The 22,659-nt window shown below is 47.2% G+C and overlaps 1 protein-coding gene across 1 annotated transcript; it reads right to left on the bottom strand.

Moving 5' to 3' along the window:
* Positions 1-1,054: 1,054 nt before the first annotated feature.
* Positions 1,055-9,239, bottom strand: pthlha (parathyroid hormone-like hormone a). The gene is made up of 5 exons (XM_056277789.1): positions 9,126-9,239; positions 8,609-8,730; positions 4,198-4,369; positions 3,840-4,146; positions 1,055-1,780 (listed from the first exon to the last, which is right to left on the bottom strand). The coding sequence occupies exons 2-4, from the start codon at positions 8,713-8,715 to the stop codon at positions 3,865-3,867; spliced, it is 561 nt and encodes a 186-aa protein (XP_056133764.1). The 5' UTR covers positions 8,716-8,730; positions 9,126-9,239; the 3' UTR covers positions 1,055-1,780; positions 3,840-3,864.
* Positions 9,240-22,659: the final 13,420 nt, after the last annotated feature.

The following is a 22,659-nucleotide window of genomic DNA, read 5'->3' as shown; positions in this document are numbered from 1 at the left end:
TATAACTCCTCATGGTATAACAGTGTAACTCTTCCTGGTATACCAGTGTAATTCCTCATGGTATAACTCTTCATGGTATACCAGTATAACTCTTCAGGGTATATAGTATAACTCCTCATGGTATACCAGTATAACTCTTCATGGTATAACAGTATAACTCCTCATGGTATAACAGTATAAGTCTTCATGGTATAACAGTGTAACTCTTCATGGTATACCAGTATAACTCTTCAGGGTATAACAGTATAACTCCTCATGGTATAACAGTATAAGTCTTCATGGTATACCAGTATAACTCTTCATGGTATACCAGTGTAACTCTTCATGGTATACCAGTTTAACTCCTCATGGTATAACAGTATAACTCTTCATGGTATACCAGTTTAACTCCTCATGGTATAACAGTGTAACTCCTCATGGTATACCAGTGTAACTCCTCATGGTATAACAGTGTAACTCTTCATGGTATAACAGTGTAACTCTTCATGGTATAATAGTGTAACTCTTCATGGTATACCAGTGTAACTCGTCATGGTATACCAGTGTAACTCATCATGGTATAACTCTTCATGGTATACCAGTATAACTCTTCAGGGTATAACAGTATAACTCCTCATGGTATAACAGTATGTCTTCATGCTATACCACTGTAACTGCATGGTATAACAGTATAAGTCTTCAGGGTATAACAGTATAACTCCTCATGGTATAACAGTATAAGTCTTCATGCTATAACAGTGTAACTCTTCAAGGTATAAAAGTATAAGTCTTCATGGTATACCACTGTAACTCTTCATGGTATAACAGTATAAGTCTTCAGGGTATAACAGTATAACTCCTCATGGTATACCACTGTAACTCTTCATGGTATAACAGTGTAACTCTTTGTGGTATAACAGTGTAACTCTTCATGGTATACCACTGTAACTCTTCATGGTATACCAGATGCGCATTATTAAACATCAGCCAAAGGAGGGACGACAGCAAAGACACACGACACTCAGGAAAGGATACTGTCGAATGTTTAATCCATTCAGTATAGTGTTATCTCAGTGCAAGTGCCAAACAACAACATCGAGCTATTACGTGTTCAGTTTCTGTACAAAGTGAACTTTGGCATTCCAGAAGCATAGCAGGCCATGAAGAGACAAAACACCGAAGGCAGCTGGTTGTAAGAGGGGCTGGCCATCCAACAGCCATCATGTACACTGAGCTAATGGCGTCATTGAGTGTCAGGTTGATGGAGGGTGGAGGACAACAGGAAAATCCTTAAGAGCAGCAAAAGAAAGGGAAATGGACGGCAGAGAAGACTGATCTTACAAGATCAAGTCAAACTGAGAAGTAACACAGAAAGATGACCATTAATTTCTTCATTTCAATCAACCACATAAAATGTCAATTAACAAAATTACTGGTTTATATATAATATAATTTTTATATATCTAAAGTGCATTATGGTACAAAAATATAGAAGGTCAGCAGCACCTTGATATATTTAAAAAATAAATACACCATTCAAACAAAATAAATTACCGCAAATCTGACATTTGTGATTGGAATAGTTAAAAAAATGCAAGGATTCACAATGATTTTAAATCTGTTGCCCCACAGAGCATCAAATAATGTTCTATCATACTTTTATTGTTATCATCATCACTAATCTGTTGTATTTAGAATATTTACAGATAATAAATATTTCCCTATTTCTTTCCAAACGATCATTATTACACAAGACTGTAGAATGACTGTTTAGGTGTCCACTTGAATTATCCTTGGGTTTCTGAAAGACAAAGAAATATTGACAAAGATGAGTTCACTGTAATTATATGATCACATGTTTATATTATACAGGGCATATACAGGACCATAACAACAACAACAACAATAATAATAAATAGGAACATAATAAGGTTGTGTGTAAGCACATGCACGTGTGTGTGTGTATACGTATGCATGTATTTAACCTCTGAAGTTTGTGGTTTTATTAATGTCATCTCACTTAACCAGGCCTCAGATTTACACCACAGAGATTTGGGATTCTTTGCTAAAAGAGTTTGCAAACAGGAAGAGGCCTTGACTGTTCTCACAGTCTGTTCATCTGCAGTGAGTAATCATATTTTCTAGTTTGGGGTTAAGAATTCCAGATGGACGCCATGTAGACATTGAAACCCGCAAATGGCAGATGAGTCAGATGCTTAAATTCTCAAAAGACGTCCACCACAAATGCACAATAACCAGTGTACTTGGGCCATGCTCACAACCTCCTTGCACACGACATGGATCTCACACTGCATGTTAGGCTGTTGTAGTTTAAATGCTGCTACGACGGGGCGTTCCCGTGCTGCCGTCGACCAATAAGCAATGTGGGCGTTCCCGTCACCGGCGAACAGGAATGCCCATTGCTTTGGGTGCGCAAACTACCACGCAGTAGATGCTCTAACCTCTCTGATATTAACCCTAACCCTAACAGTGATGCTCTAACCTCTCTGATATTAACCCTAACCCTGATGCTCTAACCTCGATATTAACCCTAACCCTGAAGCTCTAACCTCTCTGATATTCTTAACCCTGATGCTCTAACCTCTCTGATATTAACCCTAACCCTAACCCTGATGCTCTAACCTGTCTAATATTAACCCTAAGCCTGATGCTCTAACCTCTCTGATATTAACCCTAACCCTGACGCTCTAACCTCTCTGATGTTAACCCTAAACCTAACCCTGATGCTCTAACCTCTCTGATATTAACCCTAACCCTGATGCTCTAACCTCTCTGATATTAACCCTAACCCTGACCCTGATGCTCTAACCTCTCTGATATTAACCCTAACCCTGACCCTGAAGCTCTAACCTCTCTGATATTAACCCTAACCCTGAAGCTCTAACCTCTCTGATATTAACCCTAACCCTGATGCTCTAACCGCTCTGATATTAACCCTAACCCTGATGCTCTAACCTCTCTGATATTAACCCTAACCCTAACCCTGATGCTCTAACCTCTCGGATATTAACCCTAACCCTGATGCTCTAACCTCTCTGATATTAACCCTAACCCTATCCCTGATGCTCTAACCTCTCTGATATTAACCCTAACCCTAACCCTGATGCTCTAACCTCTCTGATGTTAACCCTAAACCTAACCCTGACCCTGAAGCTCTAACCTCTCTGATATTAACCCTAACCCTGAAGCTCTAACCTCTCTGATATTAACCCTAACCTTAACCCTGAAGCTCTAACCTCTCTGATATTAACCCTAACCCTGATGCTCTAACCTCTGATATTAACCCTAACCCTGATGCTCTAATCTCTCTGATATTAACCCTAACCCTGATGCTCTAACCTCTCTGATATTAGCCCTAACCCTGATGCTCTAACCTCTCTGATATTAACCCTAACCCTGATGCTCGAACCTCTCTGATATTAACCCTAACCCTGATGCTCTAACCTCTGATATTAACCCTAACCCTGATGCTCTAACCTCTCTGATATTAACCCTAACCCTGATGCTCTAACCTCTCTGATATTAACCCTAACCCTAATGCTCTAATCGCTCTGATATTAACCCTAACCCTGATGCTCTAACCTCTCTGATATTAACCCTAACCCTGATGCTCTAACCTCTGATATTAACCCTAACCCTGATATTAACCCTAACCCTGATGCTCTAACCTCTCTGATATTAACCCTAATCCTGATGCTCTAACCTCTCTGATATTAACCCTAACCCTGATGCTCTAACCTCTCTGATATTAACCCTAACCCTGATCCTCTAACCTCTCTGATATTAACACTAGACTTAACCATTCTGCAGTCAGACCATGTTGACGTATCAGGACTCACCTTTGTCAGAGACTGACAGTGTTTTTTAGTGAGTAAGTTTCCTCTTCAGACTGGAGAGAGGCCACCGCTCCAGGTGGAGGCCGCTGCCGGCCTCGTTTTCCAGCAGCCATCCCAACGAGCGTGCCCGCCTTTTCCTTTTCTCGCCCTCACGCCTCTTGCCGGATCTCCCTTTCTTCTTCTTCTTGCCAGATGTTTTAAGAGCCCCGTCTTTGTACGTCTGTGACTTGTTGGTTTCCTGGGGCAAATTGGTGCCCTCCTCCTCTTCTAGTCCGAAGCTGATGGGCAGGTTCTTGGTTCCTCCCGGCGGCTTGGAGTAGAGCGTGCTGCCAGTAGTGCTCAGGTTGATGGTCATGCCCACCCCAGGGAGGCCGACCCCGGCACCGCTGCTGCCCACCGTCCGGGTGGGCAGGTCACGTATTTCCGCTGTGTGGACCTCGTCCAGCAGCTCTTGCAGCCACATGCGACGCTTGAAGTCCTGCAACGTTCGTCCTTTGTCATGCATCAGCTGAGCGTGGGTCACAGAGCGTTTCCTGTGAAAGGGAGAAAAGACAAGAGGGCTGTGGCATGAGAAAATTATGTTTCGAGAGAAAAACGGACAACAACAGCATCAGGTTTCCATCATTTTTACGTTGTACGATTTAATTATAAAGAACAAATGAGGGGTGTTTTTCACAGGATTCACCAGTAGAGGTCAGTATAAACAAGCAAATGAATAGGCCGTTGCAGCGGGACCAATTGCATGAGTAAGCCAATACAAAGTAAGAATAGTCATTGAGTTTTTATTTATTTTTTTTGGTCTTATTTTTGTATTATTGTGTTCTCTAAAAAGATTATGTTTTTCCTACAATGGCACTGATCTGCTGAATCCACCTTCCCTGCCCTGACTCTGTCATTCTCTTGCTCTTTAGTTCAGTGGGTTTGACAACAGAGCTTTCATTGTGCAGCATTCCAAAAAATACCCCTGTATCCATGCAATAAAATCATTGGCTATCATCATGACATGATTCATAGAGCCATGGGAATTAAACCATTTCCAGGCTTGTTACAATGATACATAAGATACCAGTTTGCCAGAGGGGGTTGAGATGAGTTTTCCTTTCTTTTGGAAAATGCAAATTTTCCCTCTGAGGTTCCACTAAATATATCTTTTCATCATGGCATTTGTGTTGTATTGGGCAAGTCTCGGGGCCATTACTCCTCATTGACATCCTGTAGTTCACAGATTCATGGTGGTCAGCGAGCCCATTGGTATAAACTGTCACTAGACTGTATGCAGCAAAGTAATCTGACTAGGCACATAATACCACTGTAGTGATTTACTTTCATTTTATTCTTCATCAGATTTAAATTGTGTTTTCACTTGACTTAGCCACAAGTATGAACATTATAAGATGGGGAGCAGCACTACGATGAAGGGGGAAAGGAAAGATACGAGTCCCAGTCAGACTCTGTTAGATCTTCGGCTGTTGTCCTGATTTGGACCAGATGGGATAGGGCCTTGCCCTGCTGCAGGATTTGACATGACCTGTTATCTTTTCAGGTACTGTATGAACAGCAAAGGATTCATGCTTTGCTTTGCCGGAGTGTCCTGTTACCCAGGCCTTAAATCTTATGAAAATAGAGAGGGAAAGGGCAGTGTTCAGCGCTGCTCTCCGAGCCATGGGAACTGCAGCAGAGCGAGCACTGCTGAACACCTCAGCTAAACACTGTTTTCTCCCTCCAGTGTCTGAGCACATAAACACCAGGGCCTCAGCAGAAGATATTGAGCCTGATTACCTGGATCAGATCGTAGCTATTCAGCTGTTGCGAGAACAAAGATTTCCCCTGTTTACCTTCTGCAAGTGTACTTTAATCTGTCATCTTAAGTCAATAGTATACACAGTTGTTCTGCAGTAATGGGTGGAACTCAGTCCAGCTCCAGAAAATACTGGCAAACAACAGCGGCTCGCCTCATGGAGCTTTTGCATTGTAAGAATTCAACATTTGCACCTTTACAGTGATCATTATTTCTCTGAGTGTACAGCAGAAGTGTTGTGCGCAGTCTGCAATTTCAGCAATTATTTATTCTCGGTTTCAGCTGAAATAAAGCTTCAGCCGAAGCTGCGCACAAACCGACGACTGTTCTGAAACACATCTGACAACGGGTCAAACGCGACGCGGCACAGCTCCCCATTTTTTTGAGCGTTCCTTCAGCGAGTATCAAGCTGAAGCAAATTTCTGCCGGACAGAGAAGATCTCCCAGACCAGGTCTGTCTCCTGTAGACCAGGTCTGTCTCCTGCAGACCAGGTCTGTCTCCTGCGGACGAGCCTGTGCAGAGCGGCTTCTGTTTATATGCATACAGATATTTCCTGTGACTCTCAGGGCTGGAAAAAATAATCCTGGGAATACACTGATCTTCCTCCATTTTCACCTTCTAGGTTCACATCAAACACCTCTCAAAGAGAAAAAGGCCGGTAGGAAAGAGAAAGAGTGGAAGAAAAACACAAAAAAAAAAAGAAAGGAAAGAAAAAAGGCTCGGATACATCCTGAGGTGACTGGCACCCATCCAGCACACCGTTTTTTTGTTTTACCTGATGTTAATTGTTTCTCTGTGTGAGGGAAGATGTGTGTGTGTGTGTGTGTGTTGGAGGGGATGGGATGTGTATGAAAGGAGGAGTGTGCCCGGTGTACACCCTAACCACCAGGCATGTCATTTCCCCCTGCAGGCTGATTGAACCCCGGGCCCAGCGCTGGCTCCCAGTCAAATGAAACATTGGTTTGCCTCCTAAGGCTCGGTGGCTCCCGGCCAGAACTATTGATTGCTCAGATTTTGCTCCTTCCCAGGCTTTCAGAGCCCTGTTTGATGTGCGCTGGGACGATATGTAGGCCTACTTGTTCAAACTGTGTCTACAGTGGCTCCGATTACCTCACTTGCAGCATTTGAAAGGCCTCAGTCTTTCTAATTTCCATCTGGCTTTTCGAAATCCATTTGGGGGAAAAAAAACCCCCAGCAATGTCAGTAATGTGTGTTCAATATTAGGTCAAATTAGATTAATTCAATTGTTCAAAATAATAGGCACCCCCCTGAGAAAAGACCACACGAGATCAACTGTTAGGGGTCCGATTAACATTTTCCCTGATCGCCAGAAACCTTCTGAACAAGTTTACACCTTCTGCACAGCCTTACTGCTACGTGCCCTTATCACGCTCTCATCACGGCCATGTTGGCTTCCCTTTCTCTTTAGGTGGAATCATCTGAGTCTTGAAATCCTATTACACACATAACGCACAACGGGCAGACCCCCATTTCCCCGGATACAAGCCGAACGGCCCGCACACACTGCACCTTCTGCAGCTCTGCACCGGGAACCAAACCCACAGCCTCCATGTAAGCATGCTTGCTGACATGACACAGCCAGGCATGGTTCTAATAACGCTCAAGACTCTCTCTCTCTCTCTCTCTCTCTCTCTCTCTCTCTCTCTCTCTCTCTCTCTCTCTCTCTCTCTCTCTCTCTCTCTCTCTCTCTCTCTCTCTCTCTCTCTCTCTCTCTCTCTCTCTCTCTCTCTCTCTCTCTCTCTCTCTCTCTCTCTCTCTCTCTCTCTCTCTCTCTCTCTCTCTTCCTCAGGAACCAGGTTTAAATTGTACACTACTATGGCCAAATGCATTTCAGATGTGATCTCCCTCTCAAGTCTCTAAACTGATTAAGCTATTGGGGCCAAGAATCTCGAGGCCAAAGCATTTTTTGGGGGGAGGGGGGCATATTAACACAGGAGAAAAGAAGCCTCACAGATTGTGTCAATGTTATGGTTATGTCCTGCTGGTCCCAAATATTGACCACCTTTGGAGCTTCTTCTCACATCCTTGCATTATGACCGCTGCTTCATTAAAACCTGATTTGCCCAAAGTGCACCACTGGCAGCGAAGACGCACCAGAACCCTTTTCAGGGATGTTATCTTTCCAGAGGGAAAAACCTCTTGACTTGACGCGTGTTTTGCATTTTGGCTTGAGAACTCGAGCAGTGTACATTTACTCATCTAGGCATAATATGCTTCAGCAGAAGCATCGGTTTTGCTTGGTACACAGCCTAGCCATACATTAGCATTATTTGGTGCAGGGCAGGGTGAAACCAGCCAGCTCTGCATAGCGGATCGTAAAGCTGGTGTACCAGGGACGGTTCAGAGGGGGCAATGTTTCTGTATTTATCTGGTGGTTTCTGGTTTATCTGGCCACCGTCAGCCGAAGCCCATGCTCCATTCAGGGCTGGATGTTAACGGCACGCTACAACGTCTACGGGACAACACCCCAAAGACCTAAAACCCGTTTCCAGCACTCGAGACCCACAGGAAAGGTAGAAGGAGGGAGGGTGCAATGGTAAAAAGAGAGGAAGGAGGTCAAAACGGGTCTCAGAGTTAGTGTTTCTTTATCATGTTGATGGTCCCTCTGCGTAGACAGACATGCAGGTGGGTCAAGACTGTCAAAACAGCTGCCGACACCTTTCACAAGTCAGCTCTTTTTCCAGGACGGTAAGACACACAGCGTTTGCTAGCCCACCAAGCAGGACGCCTTCTGAATAAGTGCACGAGAAGGAGATAACTATATGGAAAAATCCAGCTTGTGTTTCTTTCACGTGTGTGTGTGTGTGGGGGGGGGGGCTAAAGAGTAATTATTCCATCTTGAACCACATTTCCTTGAAATGTCCTCTGCACATTTATGAGTGTGTCGCGACGGCGTTCCAGTGCAGTAAGAGCGGCGGCAGCGTAAAGCTGGTGAGAGGCTGAGAAACTTACATTCTGCTGCTCAGGGCATCGATGGGCCTTCCGTAGTGCGGCACAGGAGAGCAGAGCAGGAACGCTGCGAAGCACCACTGCTGCAGGACTCTCCGAGAGCAGAACATCTTACAGACACACTCCTGTGGAAACGAAGGTCAGATGCATAAAGAACCCCGGCTCACATGCACTGCTGCACAAACATCAAGATTTATCATGCTTTGTGTTGCTGTTTTGTCTGAACGAGTGTGTGTTATTTTATCTGCAGGCAGGGAAACCAACGGGACAGTGATTTTTGTATTTATTTTTTGCACAAGTATTTGTGTTAGTGTACTAAACATTAGCATAATTCACAATGTTCCTGTGCAGGCGGGCGGTGTGGTGTGTGTGCACACCGGATGACTACAGCCCTTACTGAACTGAAACCAGACCGGCATGTTTTATAGCAAAACACAAATTCCACCGAGTTCAATTTGCCACAACAAAGCTGGAGTCAAGCTAATGAGCAGGAGAGGAGGATGAGACGGACGGGACTTACTTTCCTGATGCTGCGTCTGGTCTGGAAGAAAAGGAGAAGAGAAAACGTGTGATCACAGGTGTCCTCAACTCTCCAAAAGACAGAAAACTGCCACAAACCTGGCAACCCTGCCAAGTTTCCAGTCCAAACAAATGAAAAACGAATCAATAAAAAAAAAAGAAGAAGAAAATATCTCTGGTCAGTCCAGGCAGTTAATGTCTGCTGAAAACACAACAGCACAACAAAGTTGGGAAAAGAAAAAGAAATCCCAAAAATCCCCCTTTTCTCCTTCCTCTCTTTCTTCCTCAACTCTTCCAGTCCTCTGACTTTGTTCTCAGCCCTTGTCTCCTCTCCTGTGTGATGGTGTGAAGGTGGAGGGAGAAGAAGTGCCAGAGGGAAAGTCCAGCAGCAGGGTGGAGACACACACAGAGGACAACACGGTGCAGCAGCAGCAGTCCTCCTCTTCCAGTCCTCCTCCTCCTCCTCCTCCAGGTGTGAGGGTGGCCGCTGGGAAGCAGCTTGCTTTGACTAACCCTGTGTGTGTGTGTGTGTGTGTGTGTGTGTGTGTGTGTGTGTGTGTGTGTGTGTGTGTGTGTGTGTGTGTGTGTGTGTGTGTGTGTGTGTCTGGGAGGCTGACCTGGAGCCCGTTACAGAGTCAGAGCAGCTGTGTGGGTCCGGCGGAGGCGGACTCGGAGGCTGGTGTAGCGCGCAGTGATGGGAAAGTTTGCTGCATGCTGTCTGTCTGCTGTGCAGGTCAGACGCAGGCAGTGGGAGGACTTATGGAGAGAGAGGCAGGGCCCCGAGGACGCCTCTTCCCCCTCCTCTGGAGTCCACTTCTGACTCTGTGTGGGTGCGTGTGTGCGTGTGTGTGTGTACAGGACACAGGTGGGAATTTGTACAGAGCGAAATGGCAAAGGAACACAATGTGAGTGTGAGAGATAGAGAGGTGGGTGGGGGGATTTGAGGCTAGAAAAGTGTGGGGGGGAGGCTAGCGGTGGCAGGAAGATGGCGCTAAAGCAGCATTCCACAGCCTGACAGCTGTGGTTGTGCAAGGAAGGGAGCTGCACGGATGTGTGGAGACGAGTGTGTGTGTTGTTGATGTGAAGGGGAGACGGTGTGCATGATGTGCATCGGCCATCCCATAACCACCACCCGCTTCCATGGCATTCTTGTGGTGCGGAATTCCTGGCATGCTTTACACCCCAAAGTGGCAATTAAGACAGAAGTGATCAGCTGTGGGACAGGCTGACCAGGCATGGAGGTACGAAGAGGACGGTGTTGGGGACAGGCTAACATGGAGGTATGGAGGCGTGGAGGTACGAAAAGGACGGTGTTGGGGACAGGGTGACATGGAGGTATGGAGACATGGAGGTACAAAGAGGACGGTGTTGGGGACAGGGTGACATGGAGGTATGGAGGCATGGAGGTATGAAGAGGACGGTGTTGGGGACAGGCTGACATGGAGTTATGGAGGCGTGGAGTACTAAGAGGACGGTGTTGGGGACAGGATGACATGGAGGTATGGAGGCGTGGAGTACTAAGAGGACGGTGTTGGGGACAGGATGACATGGAGGTATGGAGGCGTTGAGTACCAAGAGGTCGGTGTTGGGGACAGATTGACATGGAGGTATGGAGGCGTGGAGGTATGAAGAGGACGGTGTTGGGGCCAGGCTGACATGGAGGTATGGAGGCGTGGAGTACTAAGAGGACGGTGTTGGGGACGGACTGACATGGAGGTATGGAGGCGTGGAGTACTAAGAGGACGGTGTTTGGGACAGGATGACATGGAGGTATGGAGGCGTGGCGTACTAAGAGGACGGTGTTGGGGACAGGATGACATGGAGGTATGGAGGCGTGGAGTACCAAGAGGACGGTGTTGGGGACAGACTGACATGGAGGTATGGAGGCGTGGCGTACTAAGAGGACGGTGTTGGGGACAGGATGACATGGAGGTATGGAGGCGTGGAGGTATGAAGAGGACGGTGTTGGGGACAGGATGACATGGAGGTATGGAGGCGTGGAGGTATGAAGAGGACGGTGTTGGGGCCAGGCTGACATGGAGGTATGGAGGCGTGGAGTACTAAGAGGACGGTGTTGGGGACGGACTGACATGGAGGTATGGAGGCGTGGAGTACTAAGAGGACGGTGTTTGGGACAGGATGACATGGAGGTATGGAGGCGTGGCGTACTAAGAGGACGGTGTTGGGGACAGGATGACATGGAGGTATGGAGGCGTGGAGTACCAAGAGGACGGTGTTGGGGACAGACTGACATGGAGGTATGGAGGCGTGGCGTACTAAGAGGACGGTGTTGGGGACAGGATGACATGGAGGTATGGAGGCGTGGAGGTATGAAGAGGACGGTGTTGGGGACAGGATGACATGGAGGTATGGAGGCGTGGAGTACTACGAGGACGGTGTTGGGGACAGACTGACATGGAGGTATGGAGGCGTGGAGGTATGAAGAGGACGGTGTTGGGGACAGGATGACGTGGAGGTATGGAGGCGTGGAGTACTAAGAGGACGGTGTTGGGGACAGACTGACATGGAGGTATGGAGGCGTGGAGGTATGAAGAGGACGGTGTTGGGGACAGGATGACATGGAGGTATGGAGGCGTGGAGTACTAAGAGGACGGTGTTGGGGAGATGGTGCAGCTAGTTTGGTTATCTTAGTGACGTATTATTTTCAGCCAGTTTCTGCTCCATGAGGAGTGGCAGGGACAACAGCCACCACAGGACCCCAGCCTCGTCACAGGGGGGGGTCTCATAGTCCCCCAGTCAGCCCATCAAGTGATTTTCAAGGTACTGCGTGTAAATGTAGCCTTCTGTTGAGGCTTCCACGTCTTCTGATGGGAGGACGTTGCTGAAGCTCGTACTGTGTGAGGCCATCAGATGTGACGGTGAGATGTGTGTCAGACACACACAAACGTCAAGCTGGTGACAGGTGTGTAACTGGAAGCCACAGCTGGTCCTCCTTCCACACACACCTCAGACCTGCTGCCCTCCTCAGCCTCTCGGGGCTCCTGACGGTGGAGAAGAGCTGATGACTCTCCTCCTGGATGGCCTCCTCAGCTCAGCCTCGGGGCGCGACGGTGAAAAGTCAAGTTTGGTCCAACAGGGACATGGTCTGGGACATGGTCTGGGATATGGTTTGGGACATGATCTGGGACATGGTCTGAGACATGGTTTGGGACTTGGTCTGGAACATGGTTTGGGACATGGTCTGGGATATGGTCTGGGACATGGTTTGGGACATGGTCTGAGACATGGTTTGGGACATGGTCTGGGACATGGTTTGGGAGATGGTCTGGGATATGGTTTGAGACATGGTCTGGGACATGGTCTGAGACATGGTTTGGGACATGGTTTGGGACATGGTCTGGAATATGGTCTGGGATATGGTCTGGGACATGGTGTGGCAGGCTGACGTCTACTGTGTCAACACTGCTTACATTGCAGCCTCAGTGCTGAGATGGGCTGCGTGCAGGGGGAGCTGAGCCCTCTTGACTCACCACAACATGACTGGCTGTAGCTGGAGCTCATAGGAGGAGGAGGAGGGGGAGCTGGAGATCTGAGGTGTAGGAGAACCACAGAGTACTCAGAAGGATCACATGTTTTCACTCGCTTTGCATTCTAATTAGTCCAGATTGATTAGATCGATACGATCCCAGCAGCAAACAGGAAGAAGCTGGGTGACAGATCTGCTCACCTCTCCCTCCCTGCCCAAAATCACCACAGACTGGACCCATCTGGCCACCCTCACACCACTCATCACAACTCACGTTTTCACAGCTGGCTTTAGTGTATGATTAATGTTGTGTGTTTTATGCTTTTGGTGTATTGCTTTTATTTTTATTTTTTGTATCTTATGTAAAGCGTCTTTGTGTACCATGAAAAGCACTATACAACTAAGATTTATTATTATTATTATAATACTATATTATTATTATTACTATTATATTATTATTAGTGTTATTAATATTATATTATCATTACTATCATATAATAATAATAATAATAATGATAATAACAATAATAATTATGATTATGATTATTAGCAGTTAGAAATATTGTCCTCTTGCCAGCAGTCTAGTCAGACTGTAGTGGACAGAGAGCAGCCAGTCCTGTGTTCACTTAATGAAATGGTTCTGGGCCGTTGAAAGGAAATCTACTCTTGCCCCTGCATTTGATACCATGGTGCTCTCAGGCCTCAGACCACCATTGTGAACTTGCTCGGTGCTGCTAAAGAGTTTATGTAACTCCCAACAGTGGACTGAATTCATCAGCAGCTTGCAACCGAGTATATGAGAAATGCAGCTGCGCTCGCATGTTGTTCGGCCTCCATCATCAAGGGAACACAGTGGGAGATCTTCTTATTACCGCTGTTCCTTTCATAAATCCTGATTGTTAATATGTGTATTCTTGTTCATGCATTGGGACAGAGGATACACCAGCAATACATTAATGTAAATGCCTACACACTGTTCTTCTTCTGCTTTTCTTCTTCTTCTTCCGGCTTGTTCCCTGTTTCTCAGGGGTCACCACAGCAGATTTTAAAGTTTTCATCAGTACCCTGTGAGGGCACAGCACCAATGGTGGCTGTTGTTAACCCGGGCCTCGACCGATCCGGTATGGTCTTGTCAATTCACATAATTATTTGGCAACATTTTATTTGGGATGTCCTTCCTGACACTACCACTAACGCCATGAACGGGGGCACAGGTCAAGCGCTAGATGCCATCCCAGTATTCATGGACTTGTGCCCATGCCTGTCGCCCATATATGCCTATACACCGATGAGCCAAAACATAACCACTTACAGGGGAACCAAATAACGTTGATCATCGCCAAACAATGTGAAGGTCTGGGTAGATTAGATGGTAAGCAAACAATCTGTTCTTGTGGTCAAAGTGCTGGATGCAGGAGAAATGGGCAGGAGTAAAGACCTGAGCAACTTTGACAATGGACTATGACCAGATCACGGGGTCAGAGCATCTCTGAACCACCAAGGCTTGTGGGGTGCTCCCAGTCACAGTGGTGAGTATCTACTGACAGTGGTCCAAAGAGGGACGAACCGCAAACTGGCAACAGGGTGCTGGGTGGCCAAGGCTCATCGATGCGTGAGGGCAACGAAAGCTATCCTGTCTGGTCTGAACTGACAGAAGGTCTACTGTGGCACAAGTCACAGAACATTTTAACAATGGTTATGGGAGGAATGTGTCACAACACACAGTGTATCACACCCTGCTGCTGGGAAAATCTGGGTCCAGCCATTCATGTGTATGTCAATTTGACACGTGCCACCTACCTAAACATCATTGCAGACCAGGTACTATACCCCTTCATGGCAGTTCTATTCCCTGATGGTAGTGGCCTCTTTCAGCAGGATAATGTGCTCTGCCACACTGCACACACTGTTCAGGAATGGTTTGAGGAGCATGATGAAGTGTTCAAGGTGTTGCCCTGGCCTCCAAATTCTCCACATCTCAATCTGATTTAGCATCTGTGGGATGTGCTGGACCAACAAATCTGATCCATGGCAGTGCCACTTGCAACTTACAGGACTTGAAGGCTCTGCTGCTAATGTTTTGGTGCCAGATACCTCAGGACACCATCAGAGGTCTTGTAGAGTCCATGCCTCGGTGGGTTGGAGCCGTTTTGGCGGCACACGGAGGACCAGCAGCATGTTAGGCAGGTGGTGATTTGGCTCATCAATGTATACTGCGGTCAGTGCTGGACAGCATCAACTATACACATTCTATCCATTACGCACTATTTGAAATCAGTGCTGTTTATTAAGGTTTGCAGAAGGATCTCCAATCTCTTTCAAGGTTAACGTATGAACAGTCAGACTGCCTGTAATGGCTAATCTGACCCACCCTTCACCAAGTTTTGTCCTTCTAAGTTTTGTCCCTTTTGTCCGCATTACAGACGCTGAGGGTAAGGAGTTGTATGAGAAGCCAAGAATTAGCCCACCATGCACTTCCAAAAGTTTAGCTAACATGACGGATGGCTGCCAAGATTTTTAAGCTGGGCATAGTTCTCTAAATGAGACCAATATCCCCAATGGTCAATGACAAAGACTTTCTTATGGAGGGAAAGTGTTCATAGTCCAGCGTATGTTTAGCAGGGCACAGATACTGTATTTATCAGGGGTTTCCTACAGGATTTACTCTGAGTCCTCGTTCATTTAATTGGCTCGGCTTAGTCTGACGATGGTTTCAGTTTACTAAACGTTCTGGCAGCAGTGATTCACTGATGTGTCCTGAGTAGCAGCTCTGCTATACAGGTCACTGATCACCTTCACAATGCACAGCGGTACATGACTGGCCACAGTTAATGGGTCAGTTACTGCTCACAGGGAGTGGAAGTTATCAGCACCGGCTGCCATCAGATGGCTTGGAGGAGGAGATGACGCCATAAAAGTGAACGTGAGCTCTCTCTTTTTTTCCCTTTTTTAGATTTTCCCCAATTTTTCTCCCCAGTTGTATCCGACCAATTACCCCACTCTTCTGAGCCGGCTCGGTCTCTGCTCCACCCCCTCTGCTGATTTGGGGAGGGCCGCAGACTACCACATGTCTCCTCCCATACATGTGGAGTCACCAGCCGCTTCTTTTCACCTGACAGTGAGGAGTTTCACCAGGGGGATGTAGCGCATGGGAGGATCACGCTATTCCCCCAGTCCCCCCCCTGCCCCAAACAGGTGCCCTGACTGACCAGAGGAGGCGCTAGCGCAGCGACCAGGACACATACCCACATCCAGCTTCTCACCCGCAGACACGGCCAGTTGTGTCTGTTGGGATGCCCAATCAAGCCGGAGGCAACACGGGGATTCAAACCGGCGATCCCTGTGTTGGAAGGCAACGGAATAGACCGCTACGCTACCCGGATGCCTCAATCAAGCCCACCCTTAATTTATTTCTAATGTCCTCTTATTGCGTTTTAATGTGTCGTTGGTCTCATTCAATTTCTCTTCCATCCCTACATTTATCACTTTAACTTCGATTCGACCAGTTTAGTTGCTTTAGTTGTGTTTGGTGTTTTATATTTCTGTCCATTCTCTCTGTTACATGTAGTGTATTAGTGATATGTGGGTCTAACAGGAAGCATAATGAATCACTCTGTCACAGATAAAAGGGACTTGGACTATGTAGAACTAATCTGGTAAAGAAGTGTCCCTGGACGCCGCAGGAGGAAGTAGTTCCCCAGCCCTCTACAAGTCCTTCACATGTCTCCTAACTTAGATGTTGTGTAACTGTTAGTGGACTAAACTCCTCTACCTGTGGCCGTGTGGTGCTGCAGCCCTCTCCCACCTTATGTAGCACGCTGATGTTGGGTTGGGGAAAAAGAATCTCATATGATTCCACTCTGTTACTTTACCTGCATATAAACAGGTAAAAAAAGTCTTTCCTGGCAGCGGGCGGCCTGTGGGGTCCGAGCCAGGAAAGTTGTTTTAGATTCATAGAAAATTGCTGCGTTTTGGCAGAGCACAACATATACAAAACAAATGTCCACTTTTAATCTTGCGACTTCACCCCCCCCCCCACCTCGCCTCTCCCTTTGAAAACAATTCTCCTCATAAAGGGAAGTACTGTTGCCTTTCACGCCATCAGTGTCCTAAAGCTGTTGCTGCAGCCTGCAGGCCTCGCACCCGTGTGCCGTCACACTGTTGGGTCGGGTTGGGCCCGGCCCGACCCGACGGCTTCCAAGAGCATTTGTATGAATGAGATGTGATAGTTAACATGGCCGACTCCAGCTGTGTGAGTTGTGTTTAGTCACACGGAGGTCTGCCCGTGTCTGTGTGCAGAAAGAGGGACGAGGGGAAACTGTGGTAACATGCCGGAGAGGTGGATGGGGTGGACGGGGCTCATTTGATGGATGATTGAGGGATGATTGAGTGTCCATGACGGAGCCATGTTGTGGGATTGCTCATTCTCCTCTCAGGGGTGGCCTTCCTCTCTCTCTCTCTCTCTGTCTCACTCTCTCATCCTTAACCTTTGGCTTACCCGGGCCCTTCCCTCCCTGTGGTCCGAGCCCTGCTCGGTGACATATTTGAATTGTGGAACAGAGGAATGTCTCGTTCACCCTCCTCTTTCTGGACGGAGGATGGGACGAGTGGGGGGGGGGGGGAGGCATAGCAAACATTCATCTCTCAGACTCGGGCCAAACACAAACTCTTGTCTGTTATCCCTCTTTCTCCTTCTCCCTCTCCTCCCCAGCTCCCTCTCCCGTTTTACACCGATAGTGATGTGCTGTATACATTATACGTCATACGCACCGCCACACGCCCACCACACAAACCCACGCTCACCGCTGTTGTGCGACCGCAGCCAGTGATTCCCTCGGAGCACACAGATAAATTATAGCAATTGCATTTTCAGAAAAGCTTCAGTTACCCAGCCTGACCCGGTGGATGCTTGTGGTGGTGTGCACGGTTTGTCCTGAGGCAGCTCTGCTGAATGCACACGGGGGATTCACTGCACTGGGCTTTAGGTGCGATCGACAACTTATTGGCTGTGCTAGAATTATTTAAACACATTAATATGTGAGCCAGGAACACAGAGTCATTGTGAGGGAGATGGAGGTGAATTTCTACAGAAGCTGAGTGGCACGTCAGAGTAGGACACTCATCATGAAGGCCTCAGAAATGGGATGGAAAGATGAATCCAATTCCATCAGGCTACACACCTTGAATTCAAAGCCTACATGTCTCAGTAGAAATCAACCCTGCTGACAGAACGTAGCATGAATGGGTAAATGGCAGGGAGTATGCCTGCAACAGATTTCCTTTTGCCTGGCAGTCAATAAATCTAAATCTTATGGAGGCTGACGTTTTATTTGAAATCTAAAGAAGAGGAATTTCATGCCGAGGCCGTAGAAACCAGCACAGTGATGAGAAACGAGAAGCAGGCTGGTCTCTGTAAGACTGTAATTGGCACGAGCTTGTGTTTTCTGCACGATGCTCCGCCGTCCACATGCAGGCCTGGTGCTGGAGAACCCGGTGGAGCAGACGGCATTAGGAGGGGAAGCGCAAGGCGCCTGCAATCTGCCCGTCTGCCTGTCTGTCCATGTGTCTCCCAGCTGACTTCTGCAGATGTCACCAGATGGGTGCACATAATCCAGTTGTGTGTCACACTTGGATCCCAGCGAGGCAACAGAGTCCCTGTGCTTAATTACATCTGATTATGGTTTGCTCTCTGCTGCCAGCAAATGGGATTAGCTCATAGAGAGGAATAGAGAGTGGTTTTGAACCGTTTCGACTCGCTTAACAGTTATCATTCGCTGCCCAGTCGAGATTTAAAGCTTATGACTTGATTAGCATTTCAAACTCTCAACCAGCGCACAAACCCAGGAAGCCAAGCACGAGTTAGAACTTGTTTAAATCTCATCATATGTAGGTTACACAGGTAGCTGTGTCTTTTCATGTTCTATGTTTGACAACACTACCTGTAATCTGCTAGAATACCGTGCTCCTCCAGTCATTACACTAACCACAGGTTTCCTTCCCGGCACTCTGAATTCCCATGTACAAACACCCGAACTCCGAGTTTTACCGGTCTACACATGGCACACACTGACTGGCCTCACACTGTTTATTTGCAAACTTATCAAAGCAAGGAAAAGGAGAAGAACCACAACAACATGGCATCACACAAGTCCAGGTGTGACCCTAACATGTCCATCACCTTTTGTCTCCTGTGAGTCGACTACATTTCATCACAGTGAAGCAGCGACTCTCTCTGCAGAAACACCACAGGTGACCACCAAAAGAACAAACATAATGCAGCTGTTCACACCGCTGGAAACTGTACTTACCTATAGCAGAGTTTCCTGACTTGTCGTTTTTCACCAATCCACAATGGTGGCGTCACAATAAAACCTTCAGCCTCCTCTCTGACACTGATATGCCCTGCAAGTCTTCTGGAAGATGCACCTCTCTCTCAGAAGAAGAGAACGTTGTCATGGGACGTGTTCCTTCAGGATGCTGTGTGAGCGTGTCACGGCTTGCTGGAGGCTTCTTGGCTTCAGTTGTGGAGTTGGTAGGAGTTTTAACATCCATTTAAGTAAGGTTAAGCCCTCCCTCTGACATCACTTACGAGTCATCATCATCATCATCACTGACTCGTGGTGGTGGAAGCCGTGAGCTGCATATGGAATGAGACGGATGCATGCACTCCATCCGTCCCTCCCACTCGTCCTGCTTTCCCCTCCCCCTTTCCCATTGGGAAACACACACACACACACACACACACACACACACACACACACACACACACACACACACACACACACACACACACACACACACTACAACTTTACACCATAATTTCTAGTCAAAACTAAGGACATGCCAGCAGTACTTGTTGTTTTCTGTCCTCTGGCCAGCAGATCCTATATTTTTCTCTAGCGGTGGTTTTGGGGCTGGAGAGGGTGTCTAATGATGAGCGTTTGCACTTTGTGAAAGACACCATGTCCTCCTCACAGTGCTCTGGTCTTTGCACGTCACTGAGGTGCGGTAATCAAACCCACATGTTGAAATCAACCTTAGGAATAACTGTTATTACTGAGGTCATCACGCTACCTACACGTTACTCGGGCAGATTAATATAATCATTTACATGAAACCAGAATACAGGGACGGAGCAGTCCGAGTAAGTGTTGTCTCGTTCTTTTTCCGTCACAGCCATGTGAATAACAGCTCAGGAAGGGGTGACCCCGTGCGGCCAAACCCCCTCCAGTTTGACCCACTGCAGGTTGGGAGAGAAAGTCTTTCCAAAACACAAGTGGTGGTACGGTAGTAGTGGTTTGCTCCCTTCACCCACCCCGTATGCGTTGTGTCCCTCCTAATCTTGCTCTCCGGCACGAAAACTACGCTACTTTCCACTAGTGTGCCGTCTGGTCTGAGGTTGTCTATGTTTAGCGTAGGGCCGTGGTTTGGGTTGTGTACGCCGGGTCACAGTCTTCCCCCACGAGGGAGAGAGCTGCAGCTCAGCCAGCGGCCGCCTGCCATCCCACTTCATCCCACTTCAGCCTGCCTGCCCTGGCTCTCCTCACGCCAAGCTGCCTTTACTGTACCATTTATTTTCATAGCAAAACAGCTGAGGCTGCACAACCTCAACACTGAACGCAGTGTCTCAGACGAAGAGACGGTTGTCCGTGGACCACGTCAACAAAACACTGGAAAACTTCACGAAGATGCTCCACTTCACTATCATTGTGAAACGTGGTCGATGTGACCCCAGCACTTTAGATCCTGAACGCAGAGGGATCAAACCATTTACGTCACGGTGTAAAGGCTTCTTGTTGGGTCTTGATGTTCTTGTACCTGTCAAAAGGAAAGCAGAACCTACATTTGTGTGTCACGAGCTGTTTGAGTGACACCAGCACAGTCCGAGGTGATGGATGATATGCCTCGTAGGCCCGTCACAGTACTTTGTTAAGTGATGAGACATGATCTTGCTTCCGCAGTATGATTTTGCACATTACAGCCGTTTCACCAGTTGTTCTTGTCACAGCTGAAAGTGGGAAATTTGGCTGGAGGAGTTAGTTGGAGAGTTTCTCTGCTGGTCTACGCTAGGAGGAAGTTGACGCTCTGTGTCCCATGCACCAACTTTTCATGTCTGGAGCCGACAAGGGTCCGTGTCCTGGCAAACACGATGTCCTAAACCCCGCATGCTGGCCTTACCTTAACTCCAACAGATAAAGCTTCTCTGTCGGCTTTAGTAAAGCTAAATGAATAACAACTCTCTCACTTCCTCTGCCAATAGTTCAGCTGTCTATTTATTTAGTGGCTGCTGCGTAGAAATTATTCCCGAGGCCTGATTACTTTGTCTTTGTACTCAGTGACAGTGGTTCTAGGCCTTTTCAAGGTAATTGTAACACCTTAAATCTTCCACTTAAAATGTGTTCAAAAGTATGATACCTTGTTTTTATGATGTTGCCTGCAGCCATACCAACATGTACCCTGGTTCTGCCAAATGATGGAAGCTAAGCAGGTGTGGGCTTGGCTAGTACTTGGATGGAAGACCCCCTAGGAAAACTGAGTTGCTGCCGGAAGTGGTGTTGGTGGGCCAGTAGGGGGCAGTCTTCCCTCTGGCCCTAATAAAAACAAAAAATATCAAATCCCAGTGCCCCAGTGCAGTGATGGGGGCACTGTAGGAGACACCGTCCTTCGGATGAGATGTTAAACCGAGGTCCTGACTCACCGTGGTCATTAAAGATCCCATGGCACAAAGAGTAGGAGGTTCCCGGTGTCCTGACAAGATTCCTGGTGTGCTGACAAGATTCCCAACCTGACTCTCTCCATCTAGCCACCTAATCACCCCCCATGTAATTGGCTCAATGATTCCTCCCTCTCCACCTCAAGCTGATGTGTGGTGAGCGTTCTGGCGCAAAATGGCTGCCATGCATCACCCAGGTGGTGCTACACATTGGTGGTGGTTGAAGTGAGTTTCCGCCTTCACTGTGAAGGGCTTTTGGGTGTCTAGAAAAACGCTATATAAATGTAATAATAATAATAATAATAATTATTATGTCTTTCAGGAGTGTCTTTATGCAAGTTAATGTCACATATATCCATGAACAGGTTGAACTCTCTGTGGTGTACTGACAGCATTCATTAGGGTGCTGATCCCAACATCGGATAGGGGTGGAAGGCTCCTTTGCTGTGCTTGGATGTGAAAATGGGCAGGTTTTGAAGTCATCTTCGTACAACTACTTCCACTGCTGTGTTGACTACTCATCATGAGTGGCTTTGAGGAAAAACTCTGCCTAATTAACATTTGCTAGACTCTTTGCATCATGTGTTTATAATCCCACCCCTCTCTCTGATGGACAGCCTCTTGGCCTACCTTCAAGTTTAGCCAGCTCGGAAAAGGCATGAATGACTTGGCAGCCTGACATGGTTGGACAATGTGTCATGTACACTCGTTCATCTGAAACATGTAGAATGCTTAACGCTGCCCCGTTCCCTCCACAGAACTCACAGAACCCATGCTGGGCCCTGGCAGAATCACCTTGAGTCACTGTGAAGGCACCATCGAGCCAGTGGAGATCAGTACTGTGTTGTCCACCATCACAATGCAGTGTCAGCAATGCCAGCAACCATCATCCAAGGCCTTCTTCTTCTCAACAGGCTTCTCACTGCCTTTCTTTATCTGGAATGCCTCCATGTTGCTCCTAAGAGTGAGACTGACTGCTTACCCCCCATTTCATCACTCCTACTCCTTCCTTTCATTTTACTGGAACATAAACTTCTCTCGGCCAGCTTTTGAGTCATTTAATAACTAATATGTTTATACTGGTTGGATGATCCATGTTTCCTTTCCACAGTTTAGAAGACAATAAATGCAGTGCGTTTGAGGGTGAGAATATTCCATCAAAGTAGATGACTTTAAGTAAATCCAAAACCCACCCTCCCGTGTTCCTTTGCATGTGGACAAAAACTCCAACTATTTGATACTGAACTACTTGTATTCCCTCATATTAGTCATACTTATGTGAGCTGGGTGTGGGGGTGTGTACGCCTGAGCATGTGTGGCCATAGTCGGAGTCCA

This window comes from Lampris incognitus, chromosome 3, assembly GCF_029633865.1.
Source record: "Lampris incognitus isolate fLamInc1 chromosome 3, fLamInc1.hap2, whole genome shotgun sequence".
NCBI classification, from domain to species: Eukaryota; Metazoa; Chordata; class Actinopteri; order Lampriformes; family Lampridae; genus Lampris; species Lampris incognitus.
The sequence above is the reverse complement of the archived record's forward strand: the minus strand, read 5'-3'. Positions and strand labels throughout refer to the sequence as shown.